Source organism: Oncorhynchus keta, chromosome 29, assembly GCF_023373465.1.
Source record: "Oncorhynchus keta strain PuntledgeMale-10-30-2019 chromosome 29, Oket_V2, whole genome shotgun sequence".
NCBI lineage: Eukaryota > Metazoa > Chordata > Actinopteri > Salmoniformes > Salmonidae > Oncorhynchus > Oncorhynchus keta.
In genome coordinates, this window is record NC_068449.1 from 22297628 (window position 1) to 22321805 (window position 24178).

The window sequence follows — 24178 nt, forward strand, 5'->3', positions numbered from 1 at the left end:
CATCTATACTTTGTTTGTGGATTTGTGTGTGTGTGTGTGTGTGTGTGTGTGTGTGTGTGTGTGTGTGTGTGTGTGTGTGTGTGTGTGTGTGTGTGTGTGTGTGTGTGTGTGTGTGTGTGTGTGTGTGTGTGTGTGTGTGTGTGTGTGTGTGTAGGCTATGTCGGCATGTGATTGAGAGATGGTTTGTTTACACCAAGTCGTTAACAAGGCTTGAAAGGCTTCCTAAATGGCATTATGTCCATGACATCGCAATGGTAGCATCTGCACGTGTGTGACGCGTGTGTGTGTGTGTGTGTGTGTTTATTACGTCTTTCTGTGATTGAGAGCAAGGTCAAAGGGACATATGGGAGACGGGAAAGACAGGGAGAGAGGGGGAGAGATGGAGAGATGGGGTGAGTGGTGTGGTAAGAGGGGGGTTGCTACTGTACCGTGCCCAAGGCCATAACCGCACAGACAGACACCATATTGAAATTAGCAAATGGACTGAAGAGTGTCGCTTGCTTCCCCATTTGCTGTCCAGTCCTCTCTGTGTGGTATACAGATGTGGGCTGTGAAGGGACAACCACTCCCTGTTCTAAAATGAAATGGATCGACTCTTATTTATTTACAGCATGTTTTGCACTCCCATAACACTGTAAATGACCTGCATGGTCAATGCTCCTTTCTCAGGCGAAAAGGGAAAGGAAGGCACATCAAACATGTCATCTATATGATATTTAATTTAGGAATCACATATGATCTGTCAATTTCATATATTATGGTTTATGAGTCATATTTTAAATACAAAATCACATTTTGGAAAATAAATGTTTGAATTGAGAGCGGTCATATGTGTTATATGATGTGCAATATGTATATTGGCTCCAGACAAAGTACCACACCAATATTTACTAGATTTCTATGTCTCATAAGAGGATAAGGAACGGGTGGATTTATTTTAGGCAGTTGATCACCTATTTCCTTCCATCAAATGAATTCCTATCATCTCCTTACACGTTTGACAATTAAATCTCCTCAAATATAAAATGGTAGGAAATGTAAGTAAATATATTCTAACTTACAAGACACTTATGAATTCCTGTTAATAAAAAAAAAAACATGTACACCTTTTGTTTTGTCTTTGACCAGCTATATTTTCACCCTCCGTTTTGAGCAGCAACACAGTATTTTGATTCTCAAAAGGCTTTGTTTGATATCAGAAACCAATAGGCTGCGGAGAGGGGAGGGGGAGAGAGCGATAGAATGAGACAGAGGCAGAAGGAAAGGTGAGGGGAGGATAGACCGTATGTATGTGTATTTGCAGAACGAATTCCACAGCAGCCAGGGTTATTCTCCTGGGATTGGACCTGGTCTCTCCCTGTTCGCCAGAATAAGCAGGGGCCTCCTCCATTATGGCATACAAGTGCCTTTCCTTTAAGGCCAGGGGAGATTTCTAACCTTTGGTTGACATGCAGAAAAGGTCACGTCCATCCCTGGCTTCCCCCTGTGAGTTACTCCTGACCATTTCATTATCTGGCTGGGGCTCTGAAGGAGCCTGAACTCCGCATGCAAGTGAAGAAACACAATGTCCCATCCTGCCATCACCCTGTCACTGTCACTACTACCACTGCTACTATCACTGAGAAAGTCACATGGTCACGACAAACACAAATGCATGAACACGTGATATTCTCTATATCTCTAAATAAATATACGAGTACAATGCAAAGACCTTGTTGAGTAAGGATTGGTTATAATTTACCAAATCAAAACGTGTTTCTATGACATTTTTGCTTATATTCAAACAAACCCTTTGCAGATTTGATCATTTGAAAAAATATGAATACATCTTAAATTTGGGTTTTGAGCAGTGGTGAAAATATTTTAATTTATTCACATTTGAAAAAACTATGTATGGGACATCCACATTTGAGATAACAAATACTGTATTACAAGGAAAACACTAGAGGAAATACTAGGCAATAGTATAGCAGTGGTATACTAAAATCAGCACGTGCTATGCTCAAGTGTTCTTGCACACATTAATCAAATGAATGTCTTTATCTAGCTGTAAGTGTACACATTACAGTACTGGTCTTTAATGCCAGGGTGATTGTGTTCAATTCCTGTGAAGTGAGTATACTCTCTGAGTTTTCTTCATTTGATGGACGTATTCATGCTTATCCGAGCTCCTTATCTACCTTCATTATTTCCAAACCAGTGGCTAAATTGGAAAATCCCATAAGAACGTGTGAATACATGGCAGAAGCAATAAAATAAAACAGAGGGAGAAGCAGTCCCACCACACCAGAGCTTTGCTTCGGCAATAGAAGATAGACTCCACAGATAGCAGGGATATTTCTGCTCCCCACTGCACCATATAGAGCCGTATAGTTAAAGATACAGCCAGCCATATAAATCTCATGTGAAGAAACTAAACTTCAGGTAGGATTATGTAGTGTGTGTGTGTGTTTGCATTGTTATAGTCTCAGAAATACTTCTTATACTAAACAAATAAGGAAAGTGTTTACTTTTTTGCAGTACGTTTTAGTATTAGTGGAGTCCCTGTTATATAGACATGCTTGCTTGCTTCTCTCTTCTGAGGACTGCTGTCGTTTTCCCCTCTGTCTGCTCCCTCAGGACCATTGCTCAGGGGATTTTTTGGATCACTTCATTTCTATGGTGTTGATCAGCTGAAATGGAAGGGCCATTCAGGCAGCTCTCTCCAATTGGTGTGAATGACCTCAGTGAGTATCAGCTCACAGGATGCACTCGACTGGTATGTCACTATACAGGCTCCAGAATGGGCTATGTTTTCAACTGAGTGTCGGCTGACTCTTCCCCAGCCTCTGTACGTGCGTGTGTGTGTGCGTGCGTGCGTGCGGGCGCGAGTCCGTGAGTGCGTGTGTGTTGTGTGTGTGTGAGTGTGTGCTTGTGTGAGGCCTGAGTGGATATCAGGACCAAAACACTCCTGCATGCTGATTCAGTGAGGGCCGTGTACGCACAACAGCTTGACCTCCCTGCTTCCAGTGCATTAAATGGGGAGGACAGTAGGCGTGTAACCTGATAAATGCACTTAAAACAGTGAAGCTGGACAGGGAAAGGAGGAAATCTCAGATGGGCTGTAGCCCAGTCTGCCTGCTAGGCAGTTAGAGGCTATTGATTAGCCACACAGAGTCCAAAGGAGGGTCATAGGTGTTGGCTTCATGGATCATCTTATGCTTGAGTAACAGGTACAATGGGAGAGCGATTCACAAAAACATGACATTGAAAAAATGGTTGCTTAGATATATTTTATATAGTATACTGCAGTAGAATAAGATGAATCAGGTACAAGGTACAACTAACTGAGGGTGTACGGAACAGAATATGGGCAAGAGATGGGGATGGAGCCAGTGTTTATTTAGGCACAGTGAATGGAGCGATGCCAGTCTAAAAGGGCAATAGGATTTATTGGTCCAAGGTAACACCTACCACTGGCCCCTGGCCCCTGGCCACAACCTCATTCAGCTGAGCACTTACATTACACATTACATTAGTCAACCTGAGTACTGAACACTACAGGATACATGGTCCTGGGAAATCTTAGTCAGCTTTTCCCCTGTTAAGAGGACACAAAATATAACACAATACTACAGTATTTGACCCTACTTTTGGAAGTAAATGACGTAAAAGTTCTCTGTACATTGTGCTGCCTTAGACACTGATACCCTTCGGTTGTGAAATATGCCCCGCTCCTGTTATTCAATAATAATAGACTTGTCTGGCAATGTCTCAAATTTCACAAATGGAGCAATAAATAAGCACAATAAAGTCAGTCTCACTATAAGTTCAACCGTATCGTACAGAGCAGCTGAGGATTTAAAAAGAGAAAGGAGGGAGAGAGAGGAGAAAGGGATGAAGAAAATTAGACAGGGTGAGGGGAGAGAGAGCAAGAGAGAGAGAGAGAGAGAGAGAGAGAGAGAGAGAGAGAGAGAGAGAGAGAGAGAGAGAGAGAGAGAGAGAGGGAGAGAGGGAGAGACAGGGAGAGAGATGGTGGCCCATGCTTTATATCTGTGCCACATGTTCTCCTGGGTATTTGCGTGCTCCGTTTTCAACCTAAGTGTAATTTGGGCCTTTGGTTGATGCAAAGTGTGTGCAGCAGCTCTGTTCAAACCCAATCACTCACACTGACATGTAATCCTTTCCCTTCCCATCATCAGTGCTGCTCAGAGAATAATGAAACACACTTAAGCAATACACAGCCGTCATACACCTGCAATCGAGATTCTGATGAGATGCGTTGTAACGAAAGAAATGAAAGGTGCTTTTACTTGTCAATAGCTGGCTGATTGTACAACTGCCTGTTTTTAGTTGAGAGGGTGTTGTACAACTGCTTGTTTTCAGTTGAGAGGGTGCTGTACAGCTGCCTGTTTTCAGTTGAGAGGGTGCTGTACAACTGCTTGTTTTCAGTTGAGAGGGTGCTGTACAGCTGCCTGTTTTCAGTTGAGAGGGTGCTGTACAGCTGCCTGTTTTCAGTTGAGAGGGTGCTGTACAGCTGCCTGTTTTCAGTTGAGAGGGTGCTGTACAGCTGCCTGTTTTCAGTTGAGAGGGTGCTGTACAGCTGCCTGTTTTCAGTTGAGAGGGTGCTGTACAGCTGTCTGTTTTCAGTTGAGAGGGTGCTGTACAGCTGCCTGTTTTCAGTTGAGAGGGTGCTGTACAGCTGCCTGTTTTCAGTTGAGAGGGTGCTGTACAGCTGTCTGTTTTCAGTTGAGAGGGTGCTGTACAGCTGCCTGTTTTCAGTTGAGAGGGTGCTGTACAGCTGTCTGTTTTCAGTTGAGAGGGCGCTGTACAGCTTGGGATATCTGGAAAGGCTGGAAGATCCTAATTTAGCATGAAAATAACATAACTCTAAATGTACCCATTACAACTCAGATGTGTACACAGTATGTGTAGGAGCTACAGGAGCTACCTGACCCCACAGCGACAGAGAGAAAATACACCCTCCTTTCCTTTGCTTTCTTCCATCAGTCAACCTAAAGCCACCATCACCCTGGCGCTGTCTCGTGTCGTTTAATACTGCCGTCTTTACATGGAGGATTATTACAATTAATTGGTTAGCTAGACATTATTTCAAAAAAGGAAATTGCCTCTTATAATTATATAGAGCAGGGAATACGCAAGTCCCAGGAATCTCAGCTTCCTGAAATGATGGAACCATCTTCCCTCCACCACACCTCCCCCATCCCATCCCAGTCCTCCCCCTCCCCCGGTAGTGTTAGCGTGTCTGCCTGTTTCCTGTGATGAATGCATTTTCTATGGTTCACTTCCATAGCTCCTGGCCTGGCTGAGTGGAGGCCGAGGCTGTTAGCTCGTCTTCTCTTCGCCGGTGGTATGCCTGGCTCCTTTACCGCCCCGGCTGCTCTCCTCTGGTCTGCTGGGACTATTGCTCTCTGCTCTCACCACTCCTGGACTCACAGCGTTAAGTCAAGCACAATCTGAGTGTCTGTCAACCCTGTGGACGAGCAACATGCTAGTGTCCCTGCAGATTGGGTAAATACACTGAGGGGAGGATGGGATTGGAGTTACCCTGAAAGCTCAATGAGTAAGTGGTCTAGACATGAGAGGGTGAAACATGCAGTGGCGACCCGTCACATTTTGAGCCCAACATATTTGGGGGCTTGCCTGTTTTGCATGTTATTTTGCCATTAATACGTGTCACATATCAGTTAGCAAACAATGTCAAATACACAGTTGAAGTTGGAAGTTTACATACACTGAGGTTGGAGTCATTAAAACTTGTTTTTCAACCAATCCACAAAACTATAGTTTTGGCTATTCGGTTAGGACATCTAACCGAGCGTTGCGCCGAGATTGGCTTAGTGTTCTGTCACTCATGGGGACACTACGTCACCACCTGAGGGTAGAGCTAGAAAATTCAAGCCCCTTGGGTGCTGCCATAGAGTTACATTAGAAGTGCCCATCCAAGAAGGCTCAAGGTCATTGGCGAATTCCTGTTAATAACAGATCAAATTATGTCAAATCACGTTATGTTTACAGTAGCTTTGATTTGACTGATCATGTCAACATCATACGACAATCTACTGGAAAAGCCTTTTTAATCCTTGTCATATGAAGAGAAATAAAGAAGAGAAACTATTAGGTAAAACCTATTGGTGCTCATTGGACATTGGACAAACATTACACAACATCTTGGAAATCTCAAATTAAACAATGAGTGGTTTGGAAGGAATCAGTGGCTAACTGCAAGCATTGCAAAGCAATCATTAGACTGCTATTCGGTGGAGTGGCTGTGTGGTCCCAAGCCTAAGATTAAGGATCTCTATTCCTAGTTTAACATTTTAAACATGCAACATTTCCCATGCTATCAATGAAGCATGATTTGTGCCGCGCTCAAAACAACTGTTAACTGCAAAATCTGGGAACTCGGGAAAAACGAGTTGCGACTGGGAAAATACGTTTTTAACTTTCATCCAACTCAGAATTGTAAATCCAGAACTCAGGCCGCTTTCTAGAGCTACGACCTGAAGATCACTGACATTATCATGATTCAACCTTTTTTTTTCTTCGAGTTCCAAGTTGTCTTGAAAGCACCATATATCCAGATAATGTGAGATTTTGATGACAAAATATGACCACGAAGGACCGCCGTACCACCTTCCTGTTCAAGTGGGCGCAGCACAACAAAGTGAGTCCAAAAATGTCTTGTATGCTGCTGCATAAATTATGTAATATCCCTGTGGGGCAGCAGGTAGCCTAGTGGTTAGAGCGTTGGACTAGTAACCGGAAGGGTGCAATATTGAATCCCAGAGCTGACGAGGTAAAAATCTGTCTTTCTGCCCCTGAACAAGGCAGTTAACCCACTGTTCTTAGGCCGTCATTGAAAATAAGAATTTGCTCTTAACTGACTTGTCTAGTTAAATAAAGGTAAAATAAAGGTATATTATCACCTCTTAATTTGGCCTACTGTCCTGACTTGGTGGTGCAGCTGTTGAATCATCAAATATTGTAAGAGCTTTCATTGTCTGCTTATGTTCCCCCTTTATTTATCCTACAGTTCTGACTTGGTGTACAGGGAGAACACTGTAAGAACAGCCCATGTTCGGAATTCTGTCGCTGTACACTTCAAGAGTGCTGAACCAATAGTTATATTGACTCCGGACGTCCTAGCTCGCTCATTAATGTCTTAATCGAAATTACGGATGACCTCTTATCTGCTTATCGTCCCTTATGCCATACTTTGTACATCGCAATTGTCAGTAGAAACCACATTTTTTTAAGCAAGTCAGCCATAGCAAGTCAGTCATGGGGCACCCAAGTGGTGCAGTGGTCTAAGGCACTGCATCTCAGTGCTAGAGGCGTCACTACAGACCATGTTTTGATTCCAGGCTGTATCACAACCGGCCATGATTGGGAGTCCCATAGGGCTGTGCACTTTTGGCCCAGCGTCATCTGGGTTAGGGTTTGGTTGGGGTAGGCCGTCATTGTAAATAAGAAGTTGTTCTTAACTGACTTGCTTAGTTAAATAAAGGTTAAATAAATACAAAAAATATCAGCTATGTTTTAAAAAAAGCAGTTAATGAGGCTGAATTAACTGTTTTGCTGCCAGACAAGGCTCAGCTGATAGCCAGGTGTAGCAGTGGTAATGTGTTGGGACTCTGCTGTTGGGATAGCTTTATGTAGGCCCTAACAGTTTGTGGGCACCATTTGTCACTGTTAGAGTGCAATTACTGTATTGTTTAGTGTTGTATTGTGTAGTGGCTTTGCTGTCATGCATCCCACATGTTTTCTTTCTTGCCCCACCAAGATGTACATGCTAAGATAGCCACTGGAAACATGGAATAATATAAACTCAGCAAAAAAAGAAACGTCCTCTCACTGTCAACTGCATTTATTTTCAGCATGCGTAAATATTTGTATGAACATAACAAGATTCAACAACTGAGACATAAACTGAACAAGTTCCACAGACATGTGACGAACATAAATGGAATAATGTGTCCCTGAACAAAGGGGGGTCAAAATCAAAGTAACAGTCAGTATCTGGTGTGGCCACCAGCTGCATTAAGTACTGCAGGGCATCTCCTCCTCGTGGACTGCACCAGATTTGCCAGTTATTGCTGTGAGATGTTACCCCACTCTTCCACCAAGGCACCTGCAAGTTCCCGGACATTTCTGGGGGGAATGGCCCTAGCCCTCACCCTCCGATCCAACATGTCCCAGACGTGCTCAATGGGATTGAGGTCTGGGCTCTTCGTTGGCCATGGCAGAACACTGACATTCCTGCCTTGCATGAAATCACGCACAGAACGACCAATATGGCTGGTGGCATTGTCATGCTGGAGGGTCATGTCAAGATGAGCCTGCAGGAAGGGTACCACATGAGGGAGGAGGATGTCTTCCCTGCAACGCAGTGTTGAGATTGCCTGGAATGACAACAAGCTCAGACCAATGATGCTGTGACACACCACCCGTGATGTCTGGTGAGGACCTGCCTTACAACAGGCCTACAAGCCCTCAGTCCAGCCTCTCTCAGCCTATTGCAAACAGTCTGAGCACTGATGGAGGGATTGTGCATTCCTGGTGTAACTTGGGCAGTTGTTGTTACCACCCTGTACCTGTCCCGCAGGTGTGATATTCGGATGTACCAACCCTGTGCAGGTGTTGTTACACGTGGTCTGCCACTGCGAGGACGATCAGCTGTCCGTCCTGTCTCCCAGTAGCGCTGTCTTAGGTGTCTCACAGTACGGACATTGCAATTTATTGCCCTGGCCACATCTGAAGACCTTATGCCTCCTTGCAACATGCCTAAGGCATATTCACGCAGATGAGCAGGGACCCTGGGCATCTTTCTTTTGGTGTTCTTCAGAGTCAGTAGAAAGGCCTCTTTAGTGTCCTAAGTTTTCATAACTTTGACCCTAATTGCCTACCATCTGTAAGCTGTTAGTGTCTTAATGACCGTTCCACAGGTGCATGTTCATTAATTGTTTATGGTTCATTGAACAAGCATGGGAAACAGCATTTAAACTCTTTACAATGAAGACCTGTGAAGTTATTTGGATTTTTACGAATTGTCTTTGAAAGACAGGGTCCTGAAAAAGGAACGTTTCTTTTTTTGCTGAGTTTATGTTTTCTAGTCTAATGATATTATTACAAAAAATGTGCCCTCGTCATCACAAATGTGACTTTATAAATGCACTATGATTGGCATATCCTTACACAAGTATGTACTGTGCTGAAAGAGGTCAGGTTTGTTTGGGATATTTTAAATGTACATTTAAATGCATCACAACATCATCAATAGTGTAGTGCAGGCTTCCCCAACTGGTGGCCCGCGGGTGGTCCCCAACTTTTTTGAGCCATTTTTAAAATTGCTTTTCATTGTTGGACAGAAAAGACTAAAGACACCAGGAAATAAGCTCCATGTGACTTTAATTTAAGAAATTTGTTCCCAGTTATTCCCACACCTAATAGAGATGTGATTGTATGCAAATGTTAGCAAGGCTTGAAATGATTATTTTTTAGTCAAACATGATCTGTTTTGGCTTCTTGTGGTCAATTTGCAGTCTACAAATGATTTGTAATTATGTTCCGTCCCCCCGACCCTCCACTCCAGAAGAAAATCATCCCGTGAGTGAATCTAGTTGATGGTCCCTGGTGTACTCGGATAATAAATGAATCACAGACTTGTGGGAGTTATTTAATTATTTCTTCCTTTACCTTTTAGGAAATCAAAACATAAAGGTGACACAGATATTGGTGATTCAACAATCAGAGATATCAATGTACACTGTTGCCAAATGATATAATTCACACCATTAATATTTATACTGTAGGAACAGGAAATAATTTTAAGTACCTGTTCCTTAATGCAAGTTTATCATCAAGGGACCAATTCTGACACATTGAGGTTAATAAAAACATGTACCCGCTTCATAACCAAAATGGGTCTCGCCCACTGATAGCCAAATCATGAAGTCAACTTTAAGCATGCTTTACCTTTACAAACAGATATATGGATGGTAAGAGACTACTGGTGACTATAATTACAAATACACTACATGACCAAAAGTATGTGGACACCTGCTCGTCGAACATCTCATTCCAATATCATGGGCATTAATGTGGAGTTGGTCCCCCCTTTGCTGCGATAACAGCCTCCACACTTCTGGGAAGACTTTCCACTAGATGTTGGAACATTGTTGCGGGGACTTTCTTCCATTCAGCCACAAGAGAATTAGTGAGTTTGTGCACTGATGTTGGGCGATTAGACCTGACTCGTAGTCGGCATTCCAATTCATCCCAAAGGTGATCGGTGGGGTCGAGGTCAGGGCTCTGTGTAGGCCAGTCAATTTCTTAGATACCGATCTCGACAAACCATTTCTGTAAGGACCTTGCTTTGTGCACGGGGGCATTGGCATGCTAAAACATGAAGGGCCTACTCCAAACTGTTGCCACAAATTTAGAAGCACAGGATTGTCTACAATATCATTATATGCTGTAGTGTTAGGCTTTCCCTTCACTGGAACTAAGGGGCCTACTGTAGCCCGAACCATGAAAAACAGCCCCAGACTATTATGCATTGGGGCAGGTAGTGTTCTCCTGGCATCCGCCAAACCCAGAATCGTCCATTGGACTGCCAGATGGTGAAGCGTGATTCATCACTCCAGAGAACGTGTGTACACATGTTCGAAGACCAATGGTGGCGAGCTTTACACCACTCCAGCCGACACTTGGCATTGCGCATGGTGATCTTAGGCTTGTGTGCGGCTGCTCAGCCATGGAAACCCATTTCATGAAGCTCCTGACGAACAGTTCTTGTGCTGACTTGCTTCCAGAGGCAGTTTGGAACTTGGTCGTGATTTTTATGCGCTATGTGCTTCAGCACTTCGCGGTCCCATTCTGTGAGCTTGTGTGGCCTACCATTTTGCGGCTGAGCCAATGTTGCTCCTAGACGTTTCCACTTCACAATAACAGCACTTACAGCTGACCGGGTCATCTCTAGCAGAGCAGAAATTTGACAAACTGACTTGTTGGAAAGGTGGCATCCAATAACGATGCCACGTTGAAAGTCACTGAGCTCTTCAGTAACGTCATTCTACTGCCAATGTTTGTTTATGGAGATTGCATGGCTGTGTGCTCAATTTTATACACCTGTCAGCAATGGGTGTGGTTGAAATAGCCAAATCCACCAATTGGAAGGGATGTCCACATACTTTTGTGTGTATAGTGTATCTTGGCAGGGGCATTTCTAGACAATACATCTTTGATAGAAACGTGGATGGCTCATGTATATTTCAATACAGCCATGATGATGATGATGCTGATGAAGAATACATCTTGAAATCGAAAGTATCGACAATAGTGATGAGGTAGTAGTCAGCAGGACGCTGCATGCTGTACTTTATTTTGAACTGCTGTAACTCGGCAACCTACTGTATACTGTCCAGTAACCATTGGCATTGATATACTGTGTGTATATATATATATATATATACACACACACAGTATATATACACAGTATATATACACCTTATACTGTATAGACCCAGTTTGAATGTAAGACTTGTTATTTGCATTCTAGAGGAGCCTAAATACAACTGAAAGCATTGAAGGGAGGTGCCTGGAGTTTACGTTGCATTGTATTGGGTGTGAATTTTGGATCACTACAAAAAGCTTGTTGTAAAGTTTTTCTGCTAAACTGTCTGATCGGTTTCATCTGTACTTGTCCATACAAGCGCTTGTATTTTACAGTAGAGCAATGAAAATATAGTTCTGATAGTTATTTTTGATAGGAATCATTTTTAATAATATTGAAATATTAATCCAATTGTCCACAATCTTGGTAAAAGCATGCTTACAGCATGGTGTCAGTCAGAATTGGTCCCCGTTGTATTGCACAACAGTATAATAGTTCAAGTTACATGGTCACCCCCTAAAGTGGAGCCTGTTAAGTAGACAGCGGCTAGTTCAAATTGGGATTATTAGGTGTTGGGGTGTGTAGTCATCCTCCATTAAGTGACCAATCAGGCTGCAGTAAAATAGGGTGCTGCAGGATTAACACTGGTCAATGATATCACAAGCAGAGTAGCAACCATCCCGTCTACAATGTCAGGGATTCCTTTGATCACAGTTTCATATTGTGACAGCACCAACATGTATCACATCACATTAATCACGTCAGTAGTATAATCATCCCCCTCCCATCACATTCTCTCCCATGCAGAACAAGAACAGCATGAGTCTACAGTACTGAACTACAGGGCCCAGCATGCACCATGGAGGTCGACCTACCTACACACTGGGAGCATGGAGGCCCTCTCGTCACTTTCCCACCGAGATCACACCTTGTTCAGACACACCATGGGACTGGTGCTACCCTTTGAAACATGCTGACACTTTGTAGCCTGCATGGCTTCTCACAAGAGGAGCACCTTGGGGAGTGATTTGCTGTCTTTAAGGATGCCTGTCTGTCTCCTGGTCTGTTGAGAGGTGTTACACCACAGCTACTGTGTCAACATGGGGTCAAGCAGCGTTCCACGTGTCTACTGTACTCCTGGAGGGAGGCAGAGCAGGCAGGCAGCTACAGCAATAACCTCCTTCTGGGTTAAAAATACCCCCAGTCAGCGTGAAGCGCTAGCTACCAACACATCACTGCACCTGCCATTCACCTCAGTTTGGCTGTAGCTCCATAAAGACAGTCCCAGCTATAAAAAGACAGGCAGCTTCTAAAATGCTGCTAGCAGATGCTGGACACCTTGCTCCCTGTGTGGGAGGACTCTGCCACGGTCTTAAAGGACCCAAAATAGAGCATTTGACACATGGGCCTCTGATTGTTTGAACATGGAATCTTCTGGACTTCTGCCACTCGGCAGTAATCCTTTGATACCCCTGCCCCCAAACCCACTCCTCATCTTTCACCCTGCCCAGATGAGGTCATTCACTCAGTTGCCATGAGGCAATTTCCATTGGCTTGAACAATCACCAAATGTGGGGTTTCCAGAGGAGAAACGCTACAGTGCAACAGGTGACTGGTGCGTCCATTGCCAGGACACACACTCACACACACACACATGGGAGGGCATGGTCTTCTAGCGACAGACAGACAGACAGACAGACAGACAGACAGACAGACAGACAGACAGACAGACAGACAGACAGACAGACAGACAGACAGACAGACAGACAGACAGACAGACAGCAGCGTAGTGAAGCAGATGATATAGGAGGTTTAACATGACTTGTCCACGGCACGGCTCCCTTTATTGCTGAGTTACTACAGAATAAGACGACTGACTATCTGGCTACGCTAGTTTGGTTAAACATGTCATGTGACCAGTTTATCTTCTTCCTGTCTGAGACCAATCCACATCACAGCTCACTGCTCTGAAGAGGTATATTCAAGGACATTTAGAGCTCACATTTAGGTAACACTTTCTGTTCTTTCTTTCTTTTCATTTTTTTTTCCAAAGAAGGAGAAAGAGAGAAAAATGGCCGTCGGCTTCACCAGACATAACTGTACACTCAGTCAATCATTATTAATAAATATATACATGTCCTGGTCAAGTCCAGGAGGTGAAACAACTGTCTAACAAGTGAGTCATAGTGGTTGACTCAACTGTATATTCTGACTAGAAATAAAACCATGTTAATTAAGAGCCTGCAAATATTCCTTCTGAAGATATAGAGAGGGGAGATCCTTCACATACAGTATGACCACAGACCATAAACAAAACAAAATTATTACTGTACATAGTATTTCTAATATATTTTAAATTAATCTGCATCATTTTACATTTATACTTTTAACCAAGTTTTGCATTTGTTCTTCTTTATTTTTATTTGTTTTATTTTTTAAATGTCTTGGGTTCGAGGGGGCAAAGCGAGAGAGAGGTCAGTCACAGTCACAGGTCAGTCACAGTCTCCTGTCACAGTCATCAGGGTGTTCCTCTCCTGTCCTGAGTCCCCTCTCTCCATGTCCTTCTGTCTGCATCACCTTCTCCTCCATCAGACCTTGGCTTCCAGCATCTCCAGGAAGAGTTTGTGCATGGGCACCTTGCCCTGAACCTTGATGCTGTAAAAGTGCTGCACGGCCTTGGTGGCAGTCTGACGCAGCAGGGGCAGGGTCATGAGCAGCTTGCCTGCCCGCCGGGGGTCCTCCTGGTGCTGGCTGCTCTCATAGTCCTGCAGGGCCTCGTGGAGCGCATCCTGGAGCTTCTGCACTGCCTCCACGTCCTCTATATGCATGGAGTCTGGAGAGGAGAGGGAAAGAAACGGTCAGTGAGAGGGGGTCTTCAACATGAGTCATGTTAACATCTTCAGGGATACAATGACAACACAAACCAGTGCTTGATTTAATGCAATGTAAAATAGTTCTGTAGATAGTAACACATCATTTGCAGAATACAGTGCACATTTCCAATGCAAAGAGAGCTGAACAAGGCTGATGAACACAGCAGGAATTCCATTTTTGCTAAAGTAAAACATGGCTGGGTGTGTACTAGTGATCAGCTACTAGACACGTTATCGGCATAATTCACACTGCGACAAGATAAACAATAGAACGTAAAGAAAAACACAAAGCTTCATGTATTTGTTTTGCCAGGTGGCCTTGTCTTGATTTTCGTATGGCCTTTGACCAATGAGACTGAAAATCCATATAATGCAGCAGTCTCCTGCAGCACACAATGGAATGAATAGCAGCCAACCCCCCAGTGAATGAATACATATTAAACACCTCACTGTTCCAAAAGACAGCTCCGGAATAGATTGTTTTCTTAGAAACACTCCATCAGGGAATTGGATGGTGTAAACTAGCTTCAATAAAGAAATAATACTTCCTTCACATTTTCATTCATTTCCTCCCTCTTCTCTCACAGACACATGTGGAACAACAAATGAGTGGATTGAAAGTAAACACTATTGTACATTTGATTAAATAATCACTGGAATGTTAGTGCTTTAGCTTGCTGGAAACCATATTTTGACTGATGATTGATTGATCGATTGAACGAAACAAATTATATTAACTCCAATTGAACTAGTGTAACTACGTGTATGTACTGTAGGTCTACTGTAACAGTGTAACTACGTGTATGTACTGTAGGTCTACTGTAACAGTGTAACTACATGTATGTACTGTAGGTCTACTGTAACAGTGTAACTCTACGTGTATGTACTGTAGGTCTACTGTAACAGTGTAACTACATGTATGTACTGTAGGTCTACTGTAACTACGTGTATGTACTGTAGGTCTACTGTAACAGTGTAACTACGTGTATGTACTGTAGGTCTACTGTAACAGTGTAACTACATGTATGTACTGTAGGTCTACTGTAACAGTGTAACTACATGTATGTACTGTAGGTCTACTGTAACTACGTGTATGTACTGTAGGTCTACTGTAACAGTGTAACTACATGTATGTACTGTAGGTCTACTGTAACAGTGTAACTATGTGTATGTACTGTAGGTCTACTGTAACAGTGTAACTACATGTATGTACTGTAGGTCTACTGTAACAGTGTAACTACGTGTATGTACTGTAGGTCTACTGTAACAGTGTAACTACGTGTATGTACTGTAGGTCTACTGTAACAGTGTAACTACGTGTATGTACTGTAGGTCTACTGTAACAGTGTAACTATGTGTATGTACTGTAGGTCTACTGTAACAGTCTAACTACATGTATGTACTGTAGGTCTACTGTAACAGTGTAACTACGTGTATGTACTGTAGGTCTACTGTAACAGTGTAACTACATGTATGTACTGTAGGTCTACTGTAACAGTGTAACTACGTGTATGTACTGTAGGTCTACTGTAACAGTGTAACTACGTGTATGTACTGTAGGTCTACTGTAAGAGTGTAACTACATGTATGTACTGTAGGTCTACTGTAACAGTGTAACTCTACGTGTATGTACTGTAGGTCTACTGTAACAGTGTAACTATGTGTATGTACTGTAGGTCTACTGTAACAGTGTAACTACATGTATGTACTGTAGGTCTACTGTAACAGTGTAACTACGTGCATGTACTGTAGGTCTACTGTAACAGTGTAACTACGTGTATGTACTGTAGGTCTACTGTAACTATGTGTATGTACTGTAGGTCTACTGTAAGAGTGTAACTACATGTATGTACTGTAGGTCTACTGTAACAGTGTAACTACGTGTATGTACTGTAGGTCTACTGTAACAGTGTAACTACGTGTATGTACTGTAGGTCTACTGTAACTACGTGTATGTACTGTAGGTCTACTGTAACAGTGTAACTACATGTATGTACTGTAGGTCTACTGTAACAGTGTAACTATGTGTATGTACTGTAGGTCTACTGTAACAGTGTAACTACATGTATGTACTGTAGGTCTACTGTAACAGTGTAACTACGTGTATGTACTGTAGGTCTACTGTAACTACGTGTATGTACTGTAGGTCTACTGTAACAGTGTAACTACATGTATGTACTGTAGGTCTACTTTAACAGTGTAACTATGTGTATGTACTGTAGGTCTACTGTAACAGTGTAACTACATGTATGTACTGTAGGTCTACTGTAACAGTGTAACTACGTGTATGTACTGTAGGTCTACTGTAACTACGTGTATGTACTGTAGGTCTACTGTAACAGTGTAACTACATGTATGTACTGTAGGTCTACTGTAACAGTGTAACTACATGTATGTACTGTAGGTCTACTGTAACAGTGTAACTACATGTATGTACTGTAGGTCTACTGTAACAGTGTAACTACATGTATGTACTGTAGGTCTACTGTAACAGTGTAACTACATGTATGTACTGTAGGTCTACTGTAAGAGTGTAACTACATGTATGTACTGTAGGTCTACTGTAAGAGTGTAACTACATGTATGTACTGTAGGTCTACTGTAACAGTGTAACTACATGTATGTACTGTAGGTCTACTGTAACAGTGTAACTACATGTATGTACTGTAGGTCTACTGTAACAGTGTAACTACATGTATGTGCTGTAGGTCTACTGTAACAGTGTAACTACATGTATGTACTGTAGGTCTACTGTAACAGTCTAACTACATGTATGTACTGTAGGTCTACTGTAACAGTGTAACTACATGTATGTACTGTAGGTCTACTGTAACAGTGTAACTACATGTATGTACTGTAGGTCTACTGTAACAGTCTAACTACATGTATGTACTGTAGGTTTACTGTAACAGTGTAACTACATGTATGTGCTGTAGGTCTACTGTAACAGTGTAACTACGTGTATGTACTGTAGGTCTACTGTAACAGTGTAACTACATGTATGTACTGTAGGTCTACTGTAAGAGTGTAACTACATGTATGTACTGTAACAGTGTAACTACATGTATGTACTGTAGGTCTACTGTAACAGTGTAACTACATGTATGTGCTGTAGGTCTACTGTAACAGCGTAACTACATGTATGTACTGTAGGTCTACTGTAACAGTCTAACTACATGTATGTACTGTAGGTCTACTGTAACAGTGTAACTACATGTATGTACTGTAGGTCTACTGTAACAGTGTAACTACATGTATGTGCTGTAGGTCTACTGTAACAGTGTAACTACATGTATGTACTGTAGGTCTACTGTAACAGTGTAACTACATGTATGTACTGTAGGTCTACTGTAACAGTGTAACTACATGTATGTACTGTAGGTCTACTGTAAGAGTGTAAGAGTGTAACTACATGTATGTACTGTAGGTTTACTGTAACAGTGTAACTACATGTATGTACTGTAGGTCTACTGTAACAGTGTAACTACATGTATGTACTGTAGGTCTACTGTAACAGTGTAACTACATGTATGTACTGTAGGTCTACTGTAAGAGTGTAAGAGTGTAACTACATGTATGTACTGTAGGTTTACTGTAACAGTGTAACTACATGTATGTGCTGTAGGTCTACTGTAACAGTCTAACTACATGTATGTGCTGTAGGTCTACTGTAACAGTCTAACTACATGTATGTACTGTAGGTCTACTGTAACAGTGTAACTACATGTATGTACTGTAGGTCTACTGTAACAGTGTAACTACATGTATGTACTGTAGGTCTACTGTAACAGTGTAACTACATGTATGTACTGTAGGTCTACTGTAACAGTGTAACTACATGTATGTACTGTAGGTCTACTGTAACAGTGTAACTACATGTATGTACTGTAGGTCTACTGTAAGAGTGTAACTACATGTATGTACTGTAGGTCTACTGTAATAGTGTAACTACATGTATGTACTGTAGGTCTACTGTAACAGTGTAACTACATGTATGTACTGTAGGTCTACTGTAACAGTGTAACTACATGTAAATGTAATGTACTGTAGGTCTACTGTAACTACATGTATGTACTGTAGGTCTACTGTAACAGTGTAACTACATGTATGTACTGTAGGTCTACTGTAAGAGTGTAACTACATGTATGTACTGTAGGTCTACTGTAACAGTGAAACTACATCAACAACAACCATGTGTACAGTATCATACTGACTCTGTAGCCCATATCCTCCCGGACCTTTCAGTCTCAGAGGAGGGTTCTCTCTCTGACTCATTGCAGTCTCTCCCTGTCTGATGTGCTGTGGTGTATTGCATTGTTCAAGGATACTCTTACGGTATGTACAGAATGCTGTAACACTCCCTTTCCATATTCTCTCCCTCTCTCTCTCTCTCTCTCTCAAGGATGCACTGGGCTTGTGGTTAACCAGTGTCTGGCACTTATGAGACGGTGTGTCATTGCTTGACTCATATCACCTTGGCAGTGCATATTTCACCACGCGGGACAATAAAAGGCAAAACAGATTTCAGACTTCGTCCCAAATTCATTGACTGGAACAACTATATTCCCAAGACCTTGAGACATTTCTCACCCTGACGCTTTCCAATCCACAGCGGTAAAATGAAGTAGGTCGTTTTGGAAAGTGAATGAGCAGTTGAGCAGGGGGGGTGGGGGGATATGAGCAGATGGGGGGCAGAATAGAAGAACAAAAGGGAAATTCACCAGGAAGTCAGAGAGTATCGTATCTCCTCTTTGCTTCATACAGGATTAGTCAATGATAAATAGCATATTAGGTAATATGTACAAGTCAATGCCCAGACAAATTATTAGCAATTAAATGCATTTTAATTACTGTGATAAAATAATACAACCAATAAACGTATCAAAAACATAAGTGAGTATGTGTGTGTGTGTACATGTGTGCTTCAGCACATGCATGACATTTTTGCCATTAAACTCATCTAATGCCAAGAATGAGTGAGCAGTGGACAAAGGTCTCGGGGTGAAGTGCAGGCAAAAAGGAAGGAATGAAAGAAAGAGCTAGAGACCAGATGAGAAAGAAAAGAGAGCAATAGACAAAGAGAGAGTTGGAGATATGGAGAGAGAGACAGAGAGGGAGAAGGAGATATGGAGAGAGAGAGACAGAGAGAGGGAGATATGGAGCGAGAGACAGAGAGGGAGAAGGAGATGGAGATATGGAGAGAGAGAGACAGAGAGAGGGAGATATGGAGCGAGAGAGACAGAGAGGGAGAAGGAGATGGAGATATGGAGAGAGAGACAGAGAGGGAGATATGGAGTGAGAGACAGAGAGGGAGATATGGAGAGAGAGAGACAGAGAGGGAGATATGGAGAGAGAGAGACAGAGAGGGAGATATGGAGAGAGAGACAGAGAGGGAGAAGGAGATGGAGATATGGAGAGAGAGAGACAGAGAGAGGGAGATATGGAGCGAGAGACAGAGAGGGAGAAGGAGATGGAGATATGTAGAGAGAGAGACAGAGAGAGGGAGATATGGAGCGAGAGACAGAGAGGGAGATATGGAGAGAGAGAGACAGAGAGGGAGATATGGAGAGAGAGAGACAGAGAGGGAGATATGGAGAGAGAGACAGAGAGGGAGAAGGAGATGGAGATATGGAGAGAGAGAGACAGAGAGAGGGAGATATGGAGCGAGAGAGACAGAGAGGGAGATATGGAGAGAGAGGGACAGAGAGAGGGAGATATGGAGAGAGAGAGACAGAGAGGGAGATATGGAGAGAGAGACAGAGAGAGGGAGATATGGAGAGAGAGACAGAGAGGGAGAAGGAGATGGAGATATGGAGAGAGAGACAGAGAGGGAGAAGGAGATGGAGATATGGAGCGAGAGAGAGCGAGGGAGAGCATGCAGCATGTAGGCTATGGAGGAGGGGATAGGCTTAAAAAAACTACTTTGAAGAAACAATTTCCTTGCAATCCATCAGAGAGCCCAAGTCGATCCGATTGATAAACTGCTAATTACAAAATCAATCGCTATGAATTTTCACAGCTGTCAGACAGAGGGGCTCCCGGGAGAGTGATCTCACAGAGACCTTGTTCAAACGTTCCGGACGCCTCCTCCCTACCCCGACACCCGGCCTCCCTCCCTCCCTCACCCGCACCCCCAACAAAGCTCTGTTGTCTGACAGCAAAGCAAAGCAAAGCCCACCGTCAGCGTTTTCATTTTCCAGCCAGACAAAAGAAGAGAAAGCGTGCCCGTGGCCCAGCCAGGCATTGATCAGAGAGGGACAGGCCCTGCCTACTCAAAAGCAGCCTGTCGATACGAGTGTACCGTCTTTGCATTGGAACAAACAAGCCCCATCACTCCCTGATACTCATTCCATTCGACTTAACACATTGTATTGACAGGCCCTGTGCTCCTAATGAAATGCTAAATTTATCTCCCATGGTTGGCGTGCCCTGCAGCTACTGTTATGGAGAATTAACCAACATAAATTATGAACAATTCTTATTATGAATAAGATAATAGGATAATATTCCAATATAAATTTACAAACAGTTTTCTGCATTTGTACAACATAAATGGAAAATGTTTTGGTTTTGGCAAATTAATGAGTGTTTAAAAATATTCCTAACAAATTTTATATTTTTGTGTCACTGGCACTATAGTAATCGTTTGTTCATTTGAAATTAACTCTAGCTCAAGATTTGATACAGTATATGACAGTTTTTGAGATTAATGAAATGTGTCCTAAAATGTATAAATACTAGCTTTATTCATAAAATTACAACAAAAAGTTAAAAAGTCCAAAAAGTATTATTTTTGTCCACATGGATATATTGCTTGTGATTGCCCATTTTACAATATTATATTGTCCATAAAATACTGAAAAATCAGACTCTACAAAACATACATTTTCAGCAAAAATACAATATTACCTTAAATAATATATTTGATTGTTTTTTAGATTGATTGTTCTCATCATATTGCATCAATTAAAAAACCTTGTAAAGAATAAAATATCCAAATATTCACCTATTATCCCTGACTGCCGTCTTATTTATGCTACACACGGAGTCGGTGTATATTGTCCTACCTGAGTTGGCGAGAGCGATGGCCTTGAGGGTGACAAACTCCTCCTTCTCCACCTTCAGCTTCTTGTACTTGCGTACGAGCTGCAGGATGGACACGTAAAGGTCGAGCAGGCCAGTGAGCCGTGAGTGTTCTTCGTCCATGATGTAGTCCTCTGCATACACCAGCTCGTCCTCGTAGGGCAGCGAGCGGAACACGATGCTCAGGATCAGGATCTCCATCCAGGCGCTCTGCAGTAGACTCATCTGGTCTCCCAGCGACAGCGTGGAGAAGCCTGGGGAGATAGAGGAAAACACCCTGAGAATCTCTCACCTGCAGTTATCTGCACTACAATGCAGACACTTAAAATATATTTGTTTGTGTGTGTGTGTGTGTGTGTGTGGGTGGGTGGGTGTTTCCAGCTCATGCTCTGCCCTCAAGATTAAATAGAAAACAGTGAAAATACTCTAATAGGCTCTTTATATTTTCTCTTTGTTGATGATCAATACAATTATCATCGGTAAACTATTAAATGGGGTGAACTAGTTAAGGGTGAACAATTAAATGAACATTACCACCCTGATTGTTTTAATGAAAACACTATGAAGCCAAACATGTACTGTCCACCTTCAAGGTCTTTCTCATGAACAGATCAGATCAGTAACCCAAACATGAGTTCAAAGTCTCAACCCCGACTGACTAGAGTACATGCCACAGTATGTTAGCAGCAGAGGTGTTTAATTTTAAATGCACTCTGGAAGGTCCTCTCTGAAACGGTTGTCACAGCACTCCAGTGGGCTTTACTGTAAGTGAAGACAGTAAATCGGTGCAAAGGTCTTTGAGACACAAAGCCGTCTGGTCAGCCCTTGTTTCCTGTCACACTGCTATTGGTGGGATTAGCACTGAGACAGATCCTCATTGGAGGGGTCGAGGACGTGACACACACTCAGTACCACGCTGGGTGAGTTGATAAAAACACACACACAACACACTCATGCATGCTAGCACGCAGGCATGCATACACACTCACACTAACAGACACACACGAGTGTGGGCACACACTCACACAGCGAGGGGTCGCGTGGGTCAACACAGCCCTAAAGGCTAACAGCAACTGGATGAGCTGAAATGGTCTGGGTCATATACAACTATTGTAATTTCCCCCTTCAAACACACAGGCTGTACATATGGATAGAATTAAACCTTTTAAAAACAACCATCCCCACAAATCCTCTGAATATGAGATGAGAGAATTCAGACAAATGAAAAGGAGGAAAGGGAATCTGGTTAGCAGGAACAGATAGCCTTATCATCCCCCGTTCCCCATACTACCCTTTCCTCCGTACAACCCTTCCCCATACTACCCGTTCCCCATACTACCCTTTCCTTTGTACAACCCTTCCCCGTACTACCCGTTCCCCATACTACCCTTTCCTCCGTACAACCCTTCCCCATACTACCCGTTCCCCATACTACCCTTTCCTCTGTACAACCCTTCCCCGTACTACCCGTTCCCCATACTACCCTTTCCTCCGTACTACCCGTTCCCCATAATACCCTTTCCTCCGTACAACCCTTTCCTCCGTACAACCCATTCCCCATACTACCCTTTCCCCCGTACTACCCTTTCCTCCGTACAACCCGTTCCCCATACTACCCTTTCCTCCGTACAACCCTTTCCCCATACTACCCTTTCCCCGTACTACCCGTTCCCCATACTACCCTTTCCCCGTACTACCCGTTCACAATACTAAACCTTTCCTCCGTACAACCCTTTCCCCGTACTACGAGTTCCCCATACTACCCTTTCCCCCATACTACCCTTTCCCTGTACTACCCGTTCCCCATACTACCCTTTCCTCCGTACAACCCTTTCCTCCATACTACCCGTTCCCCGTACAACCCTTTCCTCCATACAACCCTTTCCTCCGTACAACCCTTTCCCCATACTACCAGTTCCCCGTACTACCTTTTCCCCCGTACTACCCTTTCCCCCGTACTACCCTTTCCTCCGTAATACCCGTTCCCGGTACTACCCTTTCCCCCGTACTACCCTTTCCCCCGTACTACCCTTTCCCCGTACAACCCTTTCCTCCGTACAACCCTTTCCCCATACTACCCTTTCCCCGTACTACCCGTTCCCCATACCACCCTTTCCTCCGTACAACCCTTTCCCCGTACTACCCTTTCCCCGTACTACCCTTTCCCTGTACTACCCATTCCCCATACTACCCTTTCCTCCGTACAACCCTTTCCCCGTACTACCCGTTCCCCGTACTACCCTTTCCTCCGTACTACCCTTTCCCTGTACTACCCTTTTCTCCATACCACCCTTTCCCCGTACTACCCGTTCCCCCGTACTACCCTTTCCTCCGCACTACCCTTTCCCCGTACTACCGTTCCCCATACTACCCTTTCCTCTGTACTACCTTTTCCCCGTACTCCCCGTACTACCCTTTCCTCCGTACTACCCGTTCCCCGTACTACCCGTTCCCCGTACTACCCTTTCCTCCGTACTACCCTTTCCTCCGTACTACCCTTTCCTCCGTACTACCCTTTCCTCCGTACTACCCTTTCCCCGTGCTACCCTTTCCCCGTGCTACCCTTTCCCCCATACTACCCTTTCCCCCGTGCTACCCTTTCCTCCGTACTACCCGTTCCCCCGTACTACCCGTTCCCCGTACTACCCTTTCCTCCGTACTACCCTTTCCTCCGTACTACCCTTTCCTCCGTGCTACCCTTTCCTCCGTGCTACCCTTTCCCCCGTACTACCCTTTCCGCCGTACTACCCTTTCCCCCGTACTACCCTTTCCCCGTGCTACCCTTTCCCCGTGCTACCCTTTCCCCCGTACTACCCGTACTACC

General features: G+C 43.5%; 1 protein-coding gene across 6 annotated transcripts in view; it reads right to left on the reverse strand.

Moving 5' to 3' along the window:
- Window positions 1-9394: 9394 nt before the first annotated feature.
- The window catches only part of esrrb (estrogen-related receptor beta), a 66884-nt gene continuing 52100 nt past the window's right edge, over window positions 9395-24178 (reverse strand). For all 6 annotated transcript variants that reach the window (XM_035742851.2, XM_035742849.2, XM_035742852.2 and 3 more), the window contains 2 exons: window positions 21339-21608; window positions 9395-14231 (listed from right to left, as the gene is read on the reverse strand). In XM_035742851.2, the coding sequence (XP_035598744.1) occupies window positions 13987-14231; window positions 21339-21608 (515 nt within the window). In that variant the 3' untranslated portion in view covers window positions 9395-13986. The remainder of the gene's footprint in view (window positions 14232-21338; window positions 21609-24178) is intronic.